Source organism: Rhincodon typus, chromosome 29 (genome assembly GCF_021869965.1).
Source record: "Rhincodon typus isolate 14 chromosome 29, sRhiTyp1.1, whole genome shotgun sequence".
Lineage (NCBI taxonomy): Eukaryota > Metazoa > Chordata > Chondrichthyes > Orectolobiformes > Rhincodontidae > Rhincodon > Rhincodon typus.
The window spans coordinates 1,719,796-1,741,559 of record NC_063360.1 but is presented as its reverse complement, the minus strand read 5'-3'; the positions used below and the strand labels follow the sequence as shown (position 1 = coordinate 1,741,559).

Sequence of the window (21,764 nt, the reverse complement as noted above, 5' to 3'; positions counted from 1 at the left end):
GTTTGCTTTTTCCAATCCAATCAAATAGTCCAAATAAATGGAATGGAAACAAGGATCGCACAGGACTGGAGCCTGAGGTCTAAAAGCCGAGAAAGAGAACCTCAAGCTCCAACCTGCAGAACTACACCTTGTTACAAAAGGAACAGAAAAGATCCCAGATCTGATGATCCACGCAGGATCTACTAAATGACATCACCCACTGAATGAAGGACAAAGCAAGTGATTACAAAAGGTTAACAGCACAATGAACAGACAGGAAGAGCAGTAATTAAGCGCAGTAATCAAGGCCAATTCATAAGGTGCAGGCTCCACCACAAGAATGTCTTTTTCAAAGAAAGGGACAGATTGAAACCTGAACCTTGACAGATCTATTCCTGTCTCACACACCAGGGAAGAGTTTACATAGAGATAGCTGTGCTTATTCTAACATAGAGAGAGTTTACATAGAGATAGCTGTGCTTATTCTAACAATAGGAGAAATGCTGCGTGACTGAGGAAAAAGAAGGAACTTTTGCAATAAAAATTCTACAATTACAAAATTTAAAAAAAAACTTTGGTCGGCATTCAATCTTTAATGGTTGGGTGGAATAAGTTGACACTTGCTCAAAGGGACAGGACATTGTGGAATGTTCAATCGCAAGCGATCAGTTGGCATTGGTTGCTGGGAGTTATGTTCCTTAAGGTTTTCTTTATAAATTGTGGAGTTCTTGTAAAGTTTGATCGAGGACCTGGTGCATTCCCATGTTCTCTTCTTTTGCACGAGTAACTTTTTCTACAAAGAGAGAGAAATACATCAGTAACAGGTGAGAAAGACGTGAAACTTGTTCATCAATAACCTCACATCTTGCAAATTTACATCCTCGGCAATCTTACCTCCAGCTGGAATGGTGGTGGGAAAAGATGACCAGCAACTAACCCAAATTAGGTCAGATGCTATTCAAAAGTTTGAAATCTTAATTGAGAAGCCAGAATATTTGGCTGATTTAAATCCTTCATTCACAACATGGCTTCATCAGACCATAGCCATTAATATAATGACACACTCATTAGTAAATGTGGCATTAACTTAAAAATCAGTCTTCAGTGTTATTGTTTAGTTGGGTAAAACTGGTTTGGGATTTAGGGTTACAATATTATTTTTACAGCTTCAAGGAATACTTGCACTGTAACGGTTGGGTATCAAGCTGATTATTTATTTTCCAAACAGACAAGATCAAATTCAGAAAAGCTCACCATTTGCTGCCATCATCCCAAAAGTGCACATCCCAGAAGAATTTGGCAACTGAATCTATGCATTGAGTATAGGAGTTGGGAGGTCATGTTGAGGCTGTACAGGACATTGGTTAGGCCACTTTTGGAATACTGCATTCAATTCTGGTCTCCCTCTTATAGGAAGCATGTTGTTAAACTTGAAAGGGTTCAGGAAAAATTTACAAGGATGTTGCCAGGGTTGGAGGGTTTGAGCTATAGGGAGAGGCTGAATAGGCTGGGGCTATTTTCCCTGGAGCGGAGGCCGAGGGTGACCTTCGAGATTTATAAAATTATGGAGGGGCATGGATAGGATGAATAGCTAAGATTATTTTCCCAGGGTACAGGGCATAGGTTTAAGGTGAGAAGGAGAAGATATAAAAGGGACCTAAGAGGCACCTTTTTCACAGAGGGTGGTGTGTGTATGGAATGAGCTGCCAGAAGAAGTGGTGAAGGCTGGTACAATTACAACATTTAAAAGGCATCTGAAGGGGTACATGAATAGGAAGAGTTTAAGAGGGATATGGGCCAAATGCTGGCAAATGGGATTAGAATAATTTAGGGTATCTGGTCAGCATGTGTGTGTTGGACCAAAGGGTCTGTTTCCGTGCTGTACAACTCTATGTGATAGTTTAGCCCAGGACACTCTCCTTGATAATTCATTATTTAACATGGGATTCTCAGTTGGAATCAGTGTTTATGGGTCTCCCTGGCCTTACATTTCAAATTTAGGATCACGATAGATGTTAAATCATCTCTTCCCCACACTGAAACCTCCCATGCCCCACCTGTGCTATCCCAGGTGAGGTACACATAATAGAAGCAAATCAATGTGCAAACTACTGGATCTCACCCAACCATCCCCTGGGAAGCGGGAATAGGGAACTAAAAAGTGTTTTAGTGAATGTCTTCAAAATACCTGTCCCACCCCACAAAGGGAGCCTGACTATATTTATTGAGGTAGGTTGCACAGGGACACCCAGGTCCAGGCAATCTCCTTAAAATCAGGGCAAGTGGAAGTTTGCTTCAGGGTTTTACCTGGGCTGGGAAAGGTTTCTGTTGGCTGCAGGAAGAGGCGGTATCCTTCAGGAAATAGTTTGGGATCATTAGTGAGGTTTGTTTACTGCCAATGGTAAGCATACAGATTCCAGGGTGGGGTTTAAAAAACCCACTGACAAAGAATCTACATGGTTCCCAAAAGAATGCAGCAGCAGCAAAATCCACTGGAATCTGCCTCACCAACACAAAAAGATCTCTTAATTAGACACAACATTAACATAGACACAACGTTGGCTCTAAACTGACCCAAGACCTTTTACTTTTCTCAAAACTGCTACCAGCAGGTAAAGAAGGGGAAGCAGTTACATCTTTCAGGGTAATAAGGGTTGGCTGTAATTGCTAGCCCTGACAGTAACATCCCCAGAATGGATGTGTTTTTAAAAAAAAAACAAACATTGAGCTTGTGTTTGAAATGTAGTTTCTAAATATTTGGTTGGGGCATGTGATAATCCAATTCCACTAGTGTTGAAGGTCACTGATGCTAGGGAGTAGAGATCAGGCTCTCGCTCATTCCCTAGATTATTTCATACTTAAAACAATATCCAGCCCCATGCTTCTAGCACCAGTCTCCACATGACACTAACCACCCCATACACTGCCCAACACCCATCCAACTAAAGCACGAAAGCCACCAACCAGTCAACTGAGTGATACTGTCAATGTAGAGTCTATTTTAGATGGTGTTTGTGCTGTTGGTCAATGCCCTTTAACCACCTGACTGAAATTAAGTTCATTTACTCGCCACTGACACAGGAAGGGTCTCCAACCTTTGCTTGGATTTCAGCTCAGCTCGTAACAGATAGGTCACTACCTAACTCACCCTCCTGTACAGTCTCCGAAACACACTGTGTGCTAAGTGACACAATAGAGTTACAAGCTATAGGTGAGGAGTTTTTAAGTTTGTGACCACTGAGAACAAAGTGAAATTAATGCCTGTATCATGAAGATCTGAGGGCAACGTGGCAGGCTGTTCAATCTGGCTCGAGGAGAAACAGGCTGTTTCCAAAAGACTGAGATAACAAGGTGTAGAGCTGGATGAACACAGCAGGCCAAGCAGCATCAGAGGAGCAGGAAGGCTGACGTTTCGGGCCTAGACCCTTCTTCAGAAATGGGGAAAGAGGAAGGGGGTTCTGAAATAAATAGGGAGAGAGGGGGAGGCGGAGAGAAGATGGATAGAGGAGAAGATAGGTGGAGAGCAGACAGACAGGTCAAAGAGGCGGGGATGGAGCCAGTAAAGGTGAGTGTAGGTGGGGAGGTAGGAAGGAGATAGATCAGTCCAGGGAGGATGGACAGGTCAAGGGGGCGGGATGAGGTTAGTAGGTAGGAGATGGGGGTGGGGCTTGAGGTGGGAGGAGGGGATAGGTGGGAGGAAGGACAGGTTAGGGAGGTGGGGACGAGCTGGGCTGGTTGTGGGATGCGGTAGGGGGAGGGGAGATTTTGAAGCCTGTGAAGTCCACATTGATACCATTGGGCTGCAGGGTTTCCAAGCGGAATACGAGTTGCCGTTCCTGCAACCTTCGGGTAGCATCGTTGTGGCACTGCAGGAGGCCCAGGATGGACATGTCGTCTGAGGAATGGGAGGGGGAGTTGAAATGGTTCGCGACTGGGAGGTGCAGTTGTTTAGTGCGAACCGAGCGTAGGTGTTCTGCAAAGCGGTCCAAGCCTCTGCTTGGTTTCCCTGATGTAGAGGGGGCCACAACGGATGCAGTATACCACATTAGCAGATGTGCAGGTGAACATCTGCTTGATGTGGAAAGTCTTCTTGGGGCCTGGGATGGGGTTGAGGGGGAGGTGTAGCACTTCTTGAGGTTGCTGGGAAAAGTGCCGGGTGTGGTGGGGCTGGAGGGGAGTGTAGAGTGGACAAGGGAGTCACGGAGAGATTGGTCCCTCTGGAAGGCAGATAAGGGTGGGGAGGGAGAAACGTCTTTGGTGGTGGGGTCGGATTGCAGATGGCGGAAGTGTCGGAGGATGATGCGTTGGATCCAGAGGTTGGTGGGGTGGTACGTGAGGACGAGGGGGATTCTGTTTTGGTTGTTATTGCGTGGACGGGGTGCGAGGGATGAGTTGTGGGAAATTCGGGAGACACGGTCGAGGGCATTCTCGACCACTGCGGGGGTGGGGGCAGTTGCAGTCCTTGAAAAACGAGGATGAGGACATCTGAGATGTACAGGAGTGGAATGCCTCATCCTGGGAGCAGATGCGATGGAGGCGAAGGAATTGGGAATAGGGGATGGCATTTTTGCAGGAAGGGAATCTCCCCTCCCCCTACGCATCCCAAAACCAGCCCAGCTCGTCGCTGCCTCCCTAACCTGTCCTTCCTCCCACCTATCCCCTCCTTCCACCTCAAGCCCCACCCCATCTCCTACCTACTAACCTCATCCCGTCCCCTTGACCTGTCCGTCCTCCCTGGACTGACCTATCACTTCCCTACCTCCCCATCTACACTCACCTTTACTGGCTCCATCCCTGCCTCTTTGACCGGTCTGTTTCCTCTCCACCTATCTTCTCCTCTATCCATCTTCTATCCGCCTCCCCCTCTCCCTATTTATTTCAGAACCCCCTTCCCCTCCCCCATTTCTGAAGGGTCTAGGCCCGAAACGTCAGCCTTCCTGCTCCTATGATGCTGCTTGGCCTGTTGTGTTCATCCAGCTCTACACCTTGTTATCTCAGATTCTCCAGCATCTGCAATTCCTACTATCTCTGTTTCTAAAAGACTGACCACTTACCAAAAACCAACCTTACAGAGGCTTGATCCAGTAACAGCTGACAGAGCTCACTCACTCCAGCAGAGTGCCATACAGTTGTTTGACGAGGAAGAGAGGGACAGAGGAAAGTTGAAACAAGAGAGAGAAGCACACAAAGTTGAAGAACAGGAAGAATTGGAGATGATGGCACAGCAAAGTTCAGCAGCAGTTCTAGAAAGTGCAGTACATCATAAATATCTCTCATCTCATCTGAAAACCCATTCCTTAGGAGTATCTTCACACAAACTTTATCTGGTAGCAAAAAAAGGAATGTGAAAGCAGACTTCACAGATAACACCGTCTCAGTTCTCAGTGTTAAACTAAAGTCTATGAACTGATTAAAATCTCCTCACATATTCACACCCCTCCCCCACCAAGACAGCCTCAGGCTGGATATTCTGCTAGCTTGTACACAAGTCAGCGACATGTTCTGTTAGTAACAAGACATTGGCTGAATGGATTTCCAATAGGCAACAGTAGCCAGGAGTTCTCACCATCTCTTTCGTTTAGTGATTTCACCCATTCTTGCGCCAGAAGGCTGTGTGCTCAAGTCCCAGTCCAGAGAGACCCGAGCACACAGAACAGGTTGTCACTTCAGACCAGCACTGAGAGTGCTGCACTAGAACATGGTGGGGATTTTTCGGCAGATGTTAAATCGAGACCGTGCGCTCTCTTGGGGAAGTGAAACCTCTTGTCACTATTTTCAGGATGATCGGGAGTTTGGCCTCAATCCCCTCAATGCTTACCCCTCAACGTCTATCACTGAAACAGATTTCCCAAGCTACTACCACAGTGCTGTTTGTGGGATCTTGCTGTGCACAAATTGGTCTTAACTGCTTCCTAAACGGTAGCAACCATGTTTCAAGAGATGTTGATTGGCTGTGAAAGTCTTTGGGAGGCCCCAAAGTCTTGGAAGGCCTCACATTCTCTTTTACCACCGACGGTGTGCTGCTGAGTCACTGTCAGGGTCCAGCACAGTACAGTCCAGTCCCAGACAAACTCACTGGTATAAAACATCAGCTGTTGATCAGGGATGGGAGACACATGGCTCAGCACTCCCAGACCCCAATACTGTGAGCCCCACACTCTCAGCCTTAAAGATCAGTCTCCCGCACAGGTTACTGGCTCAGAGCAGAACAGTAACTGCATTTTCCATTGATCATGACGCTGCATTTCAGCAAGGTTTGGCTACTCTCTAAAACTATTGGCTTCTCACTCATTAACTGCAGAGTCATGGGAAGGACCTGGCTGGAGGCTTCCTTCACCAGTTTGAACTCATCCTTCCTTCCATTTCCCAACGAAAAGACCAATAATTACCCATTGGTTTCTTTCTCTGGTTCAGCTGAATTCATGGCGAGTGTTGTACTCCCTGGTCGGTGAAGTTTCCAATGAAGATCCCACAGGCTGTTCTAGAACCCAGCCTGGGTTAGTCTCCTTATTCGATAACCCCAAAGTCATTCATGTTCCTCACTGGGCAGGCAGTGTCACTGGACTATTAATCTAGAACACCAGGCTGACACTCTGGGGATATGGGTTCAAATCCCATCATGGCAGATGGCAAGATCTGAGCACAATGAAAATCTACAACGAAATTCTAAAGCTGACCACTGTCAATCGTCACAAAGAAAAAAATCCACCTGATTCATTAAAATCCTTTAGGGAAGGAAATCTGTTATCCTTACCTCGAAAAGGATATTATTAAATTGGAGAGGGTGCATGAAAGATTCACCAGGATGTTTTCAGGACTAGAGGGTTTTGAGTTATATAGACAGGCTGGGACATTTCTCACTGGAGTGTAGCAGGTTGAGGGGCGACCTTCTGGAGGTTTATAAAATCATGAGGGACATAGATGAGGTGAATAGCCAAGGCCTTTCCCCCAGGGTGGGGGGAGTTTAAAACTAGACAGCAAAATCTTAAGGTGAGAAGGGCAAGATTTAAAGAGGGACCTGAGGGGTAATTTTTTCACAGAGGGTGGTTTGTATATGGAACGAACTGCAAGAGGAAGTGGTAGATGCAGGTACAGTTACAGCATTTAGAAGACATCTGGACAGTTACATGAATAGGAAAAGTTTGAAAGGATATGGGCTAATGGGAAACTTGGTTGGCATGGACGAATTGGACCAAAGGGTCTGATTCCGTGTTTTATGACCCCCAACTGTCTTCCAGGCAATAAATGATGGCCTAGCCAGTGATGATCTCATTGCACAAACAAATGAAGGTTAATAGTCTAAAGAATGCCACAATTGGATCCAATACACAAGACAGATACAAAATTAGTTTCCATTTGGTGTGGGCTCTGTGTTATATTCCTAAAACAGTCCTGCCTTCTACTATAGAGAGTATACCCCAGCTAGTCTGAGACACAACACATATTAACTGCCTTCCTCCAGAAAACAGGCCAGGCCTCAGAAAAACTACTCTAATTTCACAGCAGTCAGGGTCAGGCAGTGAACAGTCGGGAATGCAGGCTGTCCACTTTCAAACACCAACAACATTTACAACAAGGGACTGAGCCACCCCTAGCATGTGATGCTACTTTTGTTTTGTAATGAGAGAGATAAATATTATTGCTCTGAAGGTGGGAGATGCACCTTTCCAGGTAAGTGTTTGTGTAAATACTCAAGCACATTCCCCCATGATGCATTACAGTGTAAATTTGAGTGCTAGATAAAAGCTGCAGAATGAATGACCATGTCTTTTCACCACAGGATAAGCTGTGAGACTGGAGAGAGACGTGGGGGTTTGATAACTGGATGGTTGAGACATTTAGCGATAGTGATGGCCTGTGGTGAGGTGAATGGGTCTCCAACTACTCCAGACAGCAAGTGCTCAAAACAGACAGCAATTGCAAAAATAAAAACAAAGCAAGTTTCTATCCAGCCTGCAATTTCATCGAATGAAAGAAATGGACTTTTCCTAATGACAGCTCATTGCAAAGTGTTGACTCATACCTTTCCCAATTCACTTGAGGATGGGAGGTGGTTAGCAGCTGTGGATTAATAGCAAACTCTTCCCAAAATGCTCATTATTTTCCTGCCTGGGTTTACTGTCAGACTTCCCTCATCCCAGGATTGGTCCACAGGATTCAGTGAAGGTGCTGACTTCTTCCAGATGCTGAAGACAATGATGATCTAGCAAGTTTGAGGTTTGCACTGAATGTTACTTGTTCAGGAGTATTAGAGCTAGGGTTGGACTGCAGCTGTTCTGCATTTCAATTCCAGCCTTGAAAATTCCAAAGGATTGCCAGAATCAACATCCTTTTGGGAGAAGAGTTCCAGCTTTCACCTGGTCTGTGTGTAAAGCAATTCCTCTTCCCACCCTGGAAGGAGCAGGCTCTAACTGAGATTCTGATGTCTATTCTGGTCTCCCCAGCAAACAAGTCCCCAGGCACCAGCATCACACCCTTAAAAACGGCTCAAATTGTTGATACCTACATTGGGCCAGTCAGCCTCTCTAATCTAATCTAGCCACTATGACTACTGTGTCTCAACTTTATTGTACCGTGTTTACTTGATATTCCTCAGAGACAATTACTTCGCAAAAAATCTGTCTGTCTTGAGCCTGAAGCTTTCAACTGGACATCGCATCTGGAAGAAGTCAGCACCTTCACTGAATCCTGTGGACCGATCCTGGGATGAGGAAAGTCTAACAGTAAACCCAGGCAGTGAATGGATTTTCCAATGGTCCTCAGCCTGTACGGAGAACAACAATGGCTCCTGGCTGCGTGTCCAGACAAGACCAAGAGGGACTCTGTGTCCCCTCCTTAGAGAGGGAAGCTGGGATTGTGTTCATGTCAATAGCTATGGGAATGTGCTGGGTTGGACTTCAGGCAAAGAGAGCATTGCATCATAATAACTAGGAGCAGAAATAGGCCATTCAGCCCATTGAATGGTGGAGCAGAGTCAATGAGGTCATGACTGATCTAATAATCTTCAACTCCACATTCCTGCCTTTTCTCCATAACCTTCGATTCCTCTTACTGACTTAAAATCTCAGCATTGAATATACTTAATGACCCAGTCTCAACAGCCCTCTGTGGTAAAAAAATTCTACAGATTCACTCCCCATTATTACTCCTCATCTCGGTCTTAAGTGGGTGACTCCTAACACTTGAGATTTTGCCTTCTTGTCATAGACTCTATGACAAGGAGAAACAACCTTTCCACACCTACCCTGCAAAAGACACTAAGAATCTTGTACATTTCAATAAGGTCTCCTCTCATTCTTCTAAACTCCAAGTACAGGCCCAACTAACTCAACCTCTCCTCATGAGACAGTCCATTTATACCTGGTATCAGCCTAGTGAACCTTTTCTGGACTGCCTCCAATGCAATTACACCATTCCTTTGATGAGGGCACCAAACTCATTTATGGTATTCCAGCTGTGGTCTAACCATTGCCTTGAACAGTTTTAGCAAAACTCTTATTTTTGTACTCCTTTCTCCTTAAAATAATTTCATTGTAATTCCACTGTCCTATTACCCACTGAACTTGGATGCTACACATTTGTGATTCATGGATCTGTTCTGTAGCTTTCTGCAGTCTTTCCCTATTCTAAATAATATTTGGCTCCTTCATTCTACCTGCCAAAGTGCATAATCTCACATTTCCCCACATTATATTCCACCTCTATAAGCATAGTTTTGTGCACTCACTCAACCTGTCTATGTCCCTCTGCAAACTCTTTTGTGCCATTCACAAAACTGGCGATAGTACATTCGCTTTCCCCATCCAAGTCATTAATATGTATTGTAAATAATTGTGACCCCAGCACTGATCCCTGTGGCACTTCCTAGTTACAAGCTGCCATCCTGAAAATGCCTCCTTATCCTAACTATGCCTTCTATTAGTTACCCAACCCTATATCCATGCTAATACACTACCTCCAATACCAGGAGTTCTTATCTTTATTAAAGTAGCCTAATGTATGGGACCATATGTCTTCTGAAAATCCAGATGTATTACATCACTGCTTCCCCTTTATTTAAGGACTAGTGTGAGTAGGAATGTATGTTTGGCAGTACAGACCGGGTAGGCCAAAAGGCCTCTTCTGTACGATTCTATCTATCCTGCTCGATATCTCCTCAAAGAATTCTAGTAACTCTATCAGGCATGATGTCCTCTTCATTAAGCCATGCTAAATCTGCTTGTTCACATTATGTATTTCTAACTACTCTGCTATTACATCCTTTATAACAGATTCGAACATTTTCTCAATAACAGATGGTGCTTTATAGTCACCCGTATTTTGTCTCCTTCCCTTTCTAAATAAAGATGTTACATTGGCAGTTTGCCAATCACTGAACATAGAACTGTGCAGCGCAGGAAAAGGCCCTTCAGCCCAATGTTGTGCCGAACATGACACCAAATAAACTAATCCTTTCTGCCTGCCCTTGGTCCATACCCCTCCAATCCTTGCATATTCATGTGCTTTATCCAGAAGTCCTTTAAATACCCCCATCATATTTGCCTTCACCACCACCACCACCCCTGGCAGTGCGTTCCAGACTCCTGCCACTGTCTAAAACAAAAACTTTCCCCCCCTCACCTTAAATGCATGCCCTCTAGTATTAGACCCTTTGGGACCTCTGCAAAATCTAAGGATTCCTGAAAGATTACCTCCAGTGCATCTCATTATCTCTGTAGCTACAGGAGACTTGCTGATCTTTAGCCCTTGCACTTTTCCCCCAGTGATAGTTATTGTATTTATTTTCTCTCCATCGTATGCCCCTTGATTTAGTAATTTTGGAGTAGTCCATGTGATTGAATAGTTTACTAACACCCATCAGATGCTGAAGGGGAAAGAATGGGTGTCAAGTGGAATAAGGGATGGTTTTAAAAAAAAACAAACAGCGAACCATTTCTAGAGCTGAATCACCATGACACCAGACGACAGGCGGGGCAGGACGCCTTTATGGCCAACACACACATCCCTCAAAATGGACACCCAGTACAGGAAAGGAGAGAAATGGCAGCAAGAATTGGACTGAGTGGCAATAAAGGTGCACCAGCACTAACCAGGGTGAGCAGCACTAATCAGATTGATTCTGGAACCTGGAGAGAAGCTGAGTGTGGCCTGTCAAACTTTGCAGCCCAGCCTCCATCTGAAATCACATGCAGAAAGTATCAGTGTGAAGCACACACAGGCTCCTGTTATGCTGGGTAAGCAGAGTGTATCACAAGGTTGGAGAAACAACACTTTGTTGGGAGGGAACATTATTTGTTGAATGAAAGGTGGTGTAAGTTGTTTTGACTATAATGAGGTCAGCCAGCTGGACCTCATAGAATGAGATCCCTGATTGGACCAGATTAACAGCCCCAATCAGGGAGCCCTAGCTGACATATAAAAAGGGTGACAGTGTCAGAGATACTGATACTCTAGTACCTGACTCTGAATGAGGCAATACTGAGGTCAAGGATTGTTCATATGTAAATGAAGGGCAACTTGGTGACATGATATTGACCTCTGTGGAGTTATTTCATAGGTCCAATAATTTTATTGCAATTGGGAAAGAGGATGCAGAATAATTATTTATCCACTTGGTTTCTACAGGGATCACTAACCTGGGGATCAGTAATACTGACAGAAAACACCTGTTGAGTGAGGACAAGATCAGGCTAACTGTGATGTATCACAGGGTCAAGTATCCTGTTTACATTCAGAGAAGCAGCAGGGCTTATGGCTGATATTATTGTCATTCCTCACCACAGTCAGTAGTTGAGGGAGGACAGAACCAGTGAACTTACTTTCCCCTCATCTTCCCTGACACACAGGGTCTAACCAATTAAACCAAGTCCCAGTACCTGGCTAGTTTGGTCAGTTATTATCCTGCTCAGCTTTGCCTTCTGACCTGGAGACAGCTCAAGCATGAATGGGGGTGTTTGTTGGGGGGGGGGGGGGCGGTTTGATTTAGGGATAAAGAAATTCCCCGCAAAAGGGAGACCTGGTTTGGATAGGGCCCAGAATTTGGAATCAACCCCAATCTCTCTCAACACAATACAGCTCCTGGAGCAGTCTTCTAATCCCCTTTGGATTTACTTCCTGTAGACTTTCATAGCTCAGACAGAGTCAGTGAACAGAACGTCACAGATTGGGAGTAGAATCCCTCCATCTCAGGGGAAAATGCAACACGAAGGTTGAAACAGTCTGCACGCTGGGGAGAGGGATAGAGTTAGTGGCTAGGGAGCAGAGATTGAAACAGGGACTGAAACCAACCACCTCGGTTTTCCCAATATTTATTTAAATGGTTTGAGAAACAATGTCTGATAGCTCAGTAATGGTGAAGGAGTTGAGAGAGGTGGTGAAGAGGCTGGATTCGCTGTTGTCAGTGTACACATGGAACTTGGCATCTCAGATGTTGTTGCTGAGCTATACCATACCCTGGCCCAAAACTATTTAGCACTTGATAAACTACAGGTTATTGGAAGAAAGCTATCTAGGATGTGTTAAAGGCAAACAGTGTTAAAAGGAATACTGACTGACTCTAGATAGGGCAAATAGAAAATCTGGCAGCCATTTGGCCCATTGTATCTATTCTAGGTGCAAAAGCCAATTAATCCCACTGGCCAGCACTTAACCCTTAGCTCTGCAGCATACAGCATCTCCAATTAGATAGTCAACTTTTTTCTTAAAATTATGAGGCCATTAACCTAAACCATCCATTCAGGCAGTAAGTTCCAAGCACCAACCACCAAATACTATCTGGGTGAAAAGAATTCTCAAACCCCTCTCCCTCCCCCAGTCTTTCTACCAATGGCTTTAACTTTAAGCTCCCTGGCTACTGACCTCTGTTAATGGAATTGGATCCTTCCTTCCTATTTACCTTCTCACTTTTACACACTGTGATAGATGCTATGTATGTGGACTTTACAAAGGTATTTGACAAAGTTCCACATGAGAAAACGTGTTAAATTTGACCAAGTGTATACATTGGAGACATGTGCTAGTCACTTAATGTTTATAGAGAGATAAATCTTGCAGAGAGTGTAAGTGGAGCCTTAAGAGGGAACTGAATGACTTGATTGATATGGTTCAGTCAGTCGAAAACTTTAGATTCCAGAGAGTGTGTTTATTTAAAAAAAGCTTCCAGTTTCCTGGGAGAAGTGGAGCTGCAGATTAGTGTAATACATTGAGATGAGCTAGCACACACGGACATTTCAAAGTTTATGGTTGATCCCAGTGTAAGCTGCAAATGGCAGAGACAGAGACAATCTCAAACCAGCTTTAAGAAATAGAATCGCAGAATCCCTACAGTGTGGAAACAGGCCATTTGGCCACTGACTCTGCACAGTCTCTCTGAAGAACAACCCAACCACTCCCAGCCCCCAGCCCCCTGCATTCACCCAGGCCAGTGCACCTAATTCAATTTTTTTTTTCTTTATTTATTCACAGGATGACGGTGTCACTGACTAGGCAGCATTTATTGCCCAGAGGGCAGTTCAAAGTCAACCACATTGCTGTGGGTCTGGAGTCACATGTTGGCCAGACCAGGTAAGGATGGCAGTTTCCTTCCCTAAAGGACATTAGTGAACCAGATGGGTTTTTCCTGACATTGCCAATTGGCAATGGATTATCGTTAGACTCTTAATTGAATTCGAATTCCACCATCTGCTGTGGCGGGATTCGAACCCGGGTGCCCAGAACATTAACAGTCCAGCGATAATACCACTAGGCCATCGCCTCCCATAGTTGCCATAGTCCTAGAAGTCCACAGGGCCCTTACAGAGAGACGACCAGTGGTGGTTTAACCCGTGGGTCCTGGTAACCAGAGCGAATGTGGGAAGTGAATCCATGCTGTTAGCATCACAAACCACATGTCCACCTAACTTAACCCGTCAATCTGCTATATAACTGAGACATTGCATCCTTACTTTTACGTACAATTCCAATCTTAATCAAGAAGGCTAATAGGATGCCATCCTTTATTATGCACTTTACGAATCACGTACCAGAAAGACTCGATCCTTCAGCACCTCAGAATTCTGTGGTAATAATCCTCTGCTTTTTCATTCCTCCTGCCAAAGTGATAAACTTCACATTTCCTCACATTACGCTCACTCAACCTATCTACATCTGTCGACAGTTTCCTGGTCTGCTTCACAACATACTTTCTGGTCCCTCTTAGTATCAACAGCAAATTTAGAGACCATTTGCCTCAGCTAAATCATTGATGTCAAATTCTGAGGTGCCAGCACAGATCCTTGTGGAACCCCACTTGTCACATCCTACCAATTTGAAGATGACCCATTTATGCATATTTGGATTTCTGTTAGCCAGGCCATCTTCAAACCTTGCTAATATATGTTACCTTTGATCCATCCAGCTCCTGCCTTGTGGTGTGGGACTCTGTCAAGTTCATTCTGGATATCCAAGTACAGTATGTCTAAGGACTCTCCTTTATTCATAACACAAGTTACTTCTTCAAAGACCTCCATTAAATTGGTTAAACATGATTTCTCTTTAACAAAGAGACAGCTGGAATCCTGTCCCCAAAAACCTGGCGATGCTGGAGTTGAACTGTAGCTTTTGGACAGAGATGGATAGATCATTGGTAGGTTAAAGGTCATTAGATAAAGCTATAGAGGGACACGAGCAAGACGGCAAAAGAAATGCGGTAGAAACCAACCACAAAATAGCAGCAGGCTGAGACAGTGTTCCTAATGTCTCCCAACACAAAACAGATTGATTTAACACTTCTGAGTGTTGTTACTGTGTGAAAATTAGCTTTCACTTCTCCGTATATTACCAAAATGGTGACAATTCACAAAAACATTACAGAAATGAAAATTTCTTAGATTTAACTTAAGGACCAATTTTCATTCAAAGATTACAATATACAGCAATGTGTGTATTCGAAAGTCTCTACAAAGAACACCCTAGTGACACAGGTAAGCACATCGAATGGAAGACAGCTTTTGTTCAGTTAGCAGCACTCCACCCCCAGGGTCACAAAGGCCATGGGTTTATGGCCCATTCTGAAGCACCAGCATAATCCAGTCTGACACTTCGTCATAACACAGAGGGAGTACAGTGACATGTAGGTCCTCAAGCTGAAAAGGTTAAACTGCAAATTCCTCTTCCCACAGATACTGATCAACCTCTGATTAATTCTAACACTTTTTGTTATTACTGAGGGGACACTAGTGTGGGACGTGTAATCTCTTGTTCCTGAGCAACCATTTTGTTGTCTTTCATGTATAATGAAGATTCTTTGCCATCACTGGAAAAGCTGAAGAGAATCCTATGCAAAGAACATTGTTAAAAAAAACCACATAACAGCTTGTGGTTCTTCTAATTGCGGTTTATGGCATTTTGCCGAGCACAGAAATATACTTCATGGCCTACACTCCCATTAAATGTCAAAGTCACTTAATATCTACAGAGCAGACACGGGAGGATATTTCCCATTGTGGCACAGGAATTCTAGAACCAGGGAATATAGTTTGAAAATAAGACATTCAAGATTTAATGAGGAGAAATTTCTTCCCTCAGAGAATGGTTAGTCTTAGAAATTCTCTTCTCCAGAGAACAGTGGAGGCTAGATCATAGAATATATTCAAGCTCGAGTCAGACAGAATTTGATTGACAAAGAAATTAAAGTTTGTGTGGGGAACTGCACTGGAGTTAAGGCTACCGCTTGACCACACAGACCGGCAGAGCAGTTACACTGGGCTAAATGGACTCCTCCTATTTCTAATGTAGTGTGGTAGGATTTGAGAGATTTGATCAGATTTATGTAAATGGAAAAAAAAAAAGAGAAAATGTTGGAAATGTTCGCCCAATCAGGCAGCATCTATCAAAAGAGCAATTTCAGGTCTATATTCTTTTCAGTTTCTGCAATATTCGGCTTTAACATAAATGGAAAGTTCTTTGTAGCTCGGTGACACACTGGAGTTGGATGACTGGGGGTTTGACAGACTTTAACAGACTCTGGTGCTGTACCCAGGGAGCACTGTACAATCAGATAGACACTGGGATGATGTTAAATCAATGCTCTCTTCTTATCTGATGTAAAGACAGCCCACACCATTATTTTGAAGTTGACCAGAGACACTTTTCATGCTGTCCTGTTCAGCATTTACTCCACAAACCAATAACTGATTATCAGGTCATTATCGAACACCTTGTTTGAACGAGTTTGCTATGAGGAAATTGAAGGGAACTTCATCAGATGAAAAGAACCTCGAGATTGTGTTAAATTCACGTTCACACTGTGTAACCGCTACCGTATGTTTAAAAACCTTATACAGACTTTTGCAAAGTAGGTGCGGGTTTATACAAATGGAAGATGATTTCTTCAAGAGACCAAACTAGCTTCCCGTTTTTAATTTTCAAATTCACACGGCAATGGAGATTGGTTAAAATCTAGACACAGGCTCTTCTCAGTGACAACTTGTGAATCCACCTTCATGATGGATGTTAACTAGTGGTTCAGTTACTTAGTGCATTGGGTTCAACACTTTTGTCAAAAGAAACAAAACGTACTATTAAGAGAAATATAAACAGACGACAGAGGAATCAGACAGCAAGAGAGAGTCCCAGTTTTATTTTCACACAAGGAAGTTGATCTAGAGTAACATGGAAGGAGGACAGGTGCAATTAGCCAATTAATTACAATCTTTTAGGCACTCGCCAAAGAGAGTAAAGATGTAAAATGAGCACCGAGGCAACATTGACAGCAGGAGGGTGGAGCAGAAGATCAAAGGTCATTTATAAAGAAGTCATATCATTGAGGGCGTGGTCTAACTCCTCGCTGATGGCTTTGTACTTCAGCTTCTGGGCATAGAGTTCATCTGGAGATTGAGGGGCAGAGGGCAGAGGGCAACCAGGTTTCAAAAGGAGCGACCGAGTGATAATGATGGAAAGAAATCATGTGATGATGGAATGAACATGAGGTTCCGTGAAAAAAAAATCAATGATAAAGGTGAGGTGAAAAGAAATGATGGAAACAACAACAAAAAAAGGAGAGAGAGAAATTATTGGAATAAAATCAAAGCAAAAAAAACAAGACAAGACATCTCAAGACGACATCAGAATAGTTTTTGACATTGGTTAAAAAAGTTGGGGAATTAAATTCAAATGTGATGGTGTGGTAACCCCACAGATTTGTTGCTTAGACAATGTCTTAAGTTGAAGACAGGTCTATGCAAAGTCTAGTGGCAAAGATACACACTGCTTCTACAAATGTCTTGTTATACCAAATGCCTTAATACAGGATGTCCCAAGTGGGGAAGGGGGAGCAAGGCCACAAGAGGGTCCTCAAGCTGAAATTTGGGGATGCAAGGAAGCAACGGTTACCACAGAAGTCCTCTCCCACTCCCAACAGATTCTTCTCTCCCATTCCCTGCTTTCATGGACCTCCTCCCCTCTCCCTCTGCCTGAGGATTCTCACTCAGGGGTGGCAACAACTGGACAAGGCTGAAATGGGGACACAGAACCATTTGGGAAGGACCTGCTCTAGGGTCTGGACCCTCAGCCTATCAGAGTGACTAGGTCTGCACATAGCCCTCACAGCAGGGCACACTGCAGCTTCAGTGCGTCTGTGGGATTTGGATCCCAACATCCGATTGGTTTGGTTCTTTACCATATCACACCATACAAATCATGAGTCTGTTGGTCTCTTTGATAGCATCATCACTGCACAGGAGGAGGCCATTCAGCCCTTTGAGTCCATGGTGGGGGGCTGCACAGCAACCCAATCGATCCCATTTCGTTGCTTCCAACCTTCTCCCATGCCCTAATTTCCCCTCACACTTATTCATTTGGGGCTCCACGATGGGAGAGTCACTCAGGTGCCTCCTGGTCTCATTCTTGTTAAGCTGCCACTTCACTGAGCCAGCTCACAGCTGTCCCCTCAACCCTCCTCCAGACTTCTTCATATTCACCTTTCCCCATGCGGGTGCTCATTAAATGCACTGTTTGAAAAGTGCAATCTAATTCAAATGGTAATTTAAAACAATTTTAAGAAGAAAGGTGCGCAGGACCAGAGGGAATCAGTGATGGAGAGCAGCTAACTGGTCAGCTCTTTCAAACAGGCAGCATCAGGGGGGTGGGCACACGAGTAAAGAGATAGATTTTTTTGCCCCACTCACCATTACTTTAACAAAGAAGATAAATACCATAGATTAGAACGTGTGAAATACAAAAAAAAGTGTTCAACCTCCCCCACAGCCAACTCAGTTAATGACCAGACCTGTAAGGAGTCTGGACTCATTTCAGAGAGAACTACAACACTTACAATATGGGAAGAAACAACTTGACAATAAACCCTGGAGAAAAGCAAACATTTTTCTTGTAATCTTTTGCGATAGTTGAACATTCTTCTGTAAGCTGGAGGGAATTAGTTTCCAGGTTTCCTTGTAACATGTAGTGGGAGAGTCACCCGCGACAAACGTTTCCAGGAGTTAGTGTGGGAAAACCGAGGGGAGGGTAATTTGAGTTAAGCGACTGGCTGAACCTTCCATCAGGTTTGGTAACTCACAGCCAATTCCATCAGCTCCCTGGGTATGATGGTTCAAATAAGGATGAAAATAAAACAAACAAACACAGTTGTAGGGTTTTAAGTGATTGAATACAGAGAACATCAAGTACAGAACTGCTTCCAGCACCTCTCAAATGGAGAGGGCATCAGGGAATCCATCTCTTTTTACAGCTCCTGCTTTCTACCTGGCTTTCCACACTTATTGGTTTAATGGCTGCACATAAGCAGCAGTAATTCCTCTGGCTTCCTGCTCAGCTGAGGCACTTCACCCCCTCTTCCAGGTTCATATAAAACAGGGTCCACGTGGAAGGAAGGAAGGAAGGAAACCGACGGAAAAAGAGAGAGTAAGCGGGGAAATAGAAAGCCAGTAGAAATCGAGAGACACAGACAAACAAAACAACTGCCTTGTGGAATCAACACAAGATTTCATACCTTCCAGGTCATCGATGGTCTTTTCCAGTTTGGCCACAGTCCTTTCAGCAAACTCCGCACGAGTTTCTGCCTGAGAATCAGAACCCAGATCAACAGGATCATTAAAAAAAAATCAAGAGACAAGGCGGGAAAATAATCAGCAATAAGCAACTGTGACTAATCGATACAATCTACTTTGGAGATGAGCCAGAAAGAGAAAATATGTTTAATTGAAGCCAGGTCAGATTCAAAAACAGATGCTAGATAGCCTACCGTGTGCCCAGGAAGTTGGGTCAATTAGTTTGGGACTTTCAGGGTTAATCTGTCAATTCACAGGCTGACGTCTTTGTGGGCTTGTAGTATGCCGCGGATTCTTAACTTCACAGCTGCTGGTTATTCTTTGAAACATGTCCCACATCTGGGCTCAAGTAATGACTTCATCACACAGAGACGCTAACTCTAACAGCCCAGCAAGAAAGGCATTCTATCAGTTTGGAAAATACTTAAAAACAAAATTGAAAACTCTTGCCCCACATTCCTTTCACTTACAGGCTAATTGTACGCTCTGAAAGCTGGGTGGGGGGCTTGGGGAGGGAAAGAAATAGAATAAACATTGTGCAGACAGGAACTGTAAACATTTGGAAACGTTTGTGACTCTGACAGATAACAGCATCACCCGAGGCTTTACTAATTAACCAGGATTGGCTGAAAGGAATGAAAAATTGAGACAGTGTTCCTGTGGGGAGAATTCACTCACTCGCTTACCCAAGGCTGCATTGTTTTATGAACACAAAACAGGTGTTGTATTAAATTCAAGCAGCACATTGTGAGCAGTTCAGCACCTACCTCCTTCAGCTTGTCAGTCAGAATCTTGATCTCATCTTCATACTTGTCCTCCTTCTCAGAGTACTGTCAATGGAAAGTGCAGTTAGTTACACAGTCTGGGTGTAGCCAGTTCCAATCATTATCCTTCACCCCAATTCCCAGCATCATTTTGTTTCCATTCCTAACAGGAATTAAGGAACAGGTGGTGATCAGTCAGTCTCTTGAGCTTGTTCTATCATTCAACAAAGTCGTGACTAATCTGTCCCTCAAATCCTTTGACCCACTTCAATCCACATTCATAGCAGACAACAACCACAACATACATCCAACATCTCCAGCATTCTTATGGCAGCTAGAGGCTGGGAGGCGATGGGAGTGGGGGAGGGAAGGGAAGCAGCGATGCACAGAGTCAGACAACAATGGAGATATATGGGAGACAGAGAGATAGTGGAGCGTATTCTAGATTCCCACTTGCTTTGAGTAGAAAGTGCTCGATTTCACTCCAACCTTGTTTGGCTGCTCAGGGATAGACCAATTCACCAAGATATCTATTTACTGGGGACGAACACTAGCCCGTTCATCACTCAGCATAGGTAATGAAGTGATAGGGTGTAATAGAGCTTTGGGCTAGCAGGTACAAAATCTCAGAACCTGGTGCTGATGGACACTTTGTGAATGGATGGGTAATGGGTTGGTGAGTAACAGCATGGCTGACTCCTCACTCTGGCTCTCTCGCAGGCTGTTACAGATCTCAGCACCTCCCGATTGTTCAAAGACATTTGTAAAATTCCCACCTTGCAGCAGACAATCTGGTATGCGAGAAATAGTTTCAAACGAGATCACATAAGATTAGACTGGTCACACAGACACAACAAACTTCCCTCAGAAGAGAAAAAAGTAAACAGCAGAAAATCACAAATTAAGAACTTTCCTGAGCAGAATTTTACCAAAGCCAACCAATTAAACCTTTCTGTGAAGCAGCCAATTCCCTGATGAGTATCAACTTTATCTATTCACACTACTACGAATGCTGAGCTCTGGAGGAGACGGTGAGGAGTGGCCTACCTGAACTGCTGCAGTGGTTTGGTGAAGGAACACCTACAAGTACGATGTCAGGATGGTGAGTGGCTCGGAGGGAAACTTGCAGGGATGGTGTTCTCATGTATCTGCTGCCCTTGACCTTCTTGATGGAAGTGATCATGGGCTTGGAAGGTGCTGTCTGAGGATCTTTGGTGAATTTCTGCAGTGCATCTTGAAGATAGTATATACTGCTGCTACTGAGCGTTGGTGATGGTGAGAGTGGATGTTTAAGTTGTGGATGGGGTGTCACTCCATCTGCAATGAATCCAGTTTTGTTTTCCATCAGCAGTGAAATCCAGGCTGATGTCACAGTGCAGTACTGGGGAAGACTTTCTTCATTCAATTCACAGGATGAGGGCATCACTGTCCAGGCCAGCATTTACTGCTCATCCCTAATTGCTCAGAGGGCAGTTAAAGAGTCAACCACATTGCTGTGGGTCTGTACTGCATTATTTTTCATTTGAGATTAAACCCAGGCCCCATCTGTACTCAGGTGTTTATTGCTCAAACAACAGATTATCTGATCACTTTGCTGTTTATGGGACTGTACTGTGTGCAACGTGGCTATATTTTTTGCTACATTACATTTCAAAACTGGCTGCTGTGCATTTTGGAACATTCAGTGACAGCAAAAAGAACCAGAGAATTGTAAATCTTTATTGAGTTCTCTGCTCCAAACTGTCGCAGAGGTAATTCCTAACGTGGCAAAGTGCTGGGAGAGGGAGTGGGAGCTTTTCCAGAGTCAGTGAAAGGTAGGGAAGTATGCTTCACCTTATCCGATTGAGCCTCCAGTGACTTGAGATTATTGGTGACATTTTTCAGTTCTTCCTCCAGGTCACAACACTTCCTGCATGAACAAGACGCAGTGGGTAGTGAGAATTAATTGCTATTGGGCACAATAAAAGGCAACCTAAAA

At 44.1% G+C, this 21,764-nt stretch overlaps 1 protein-coding gene across 4 annotated transcripts in view; it reads right to left on the bottom strand.

The window, feature by feature from the left end:
- Positions 1-539: 539 nt before the first annotated feature.
- The window catches only part of LOC109925811 (tropomyosin alpha-4 chain), a 90,589-nt gene continuing 69,364 nt past the window's right edge, over positions 540-21,764 (bottom strand). For all 4 annotated transcript variants that reach the window (XM_048614333.1, XM_048614334.1, XM_048614336.1 and 1 more), the window contains 4 exons: positions 21,620-21,695; positions 19,790-19,852; positions 18,965-19,034; positions 540-772 (listed from right to left, as the gene is read on the bottom strand). In XM_048614333.1, coding sequence (XP_048470290.1) covers positions 690-772; positions 18,965-19,034; positions 19,790-19,852; positions 21,620-21,695 — 292 coding nt within the window. In that variant the 3' untranslated portion in view covers positions 540-689. The remainder of the gene's footprint in view (positions 773-18,964; positions 19,035-19,789; positions 19,853-21,619; positions 21,696-21,764) is intronic.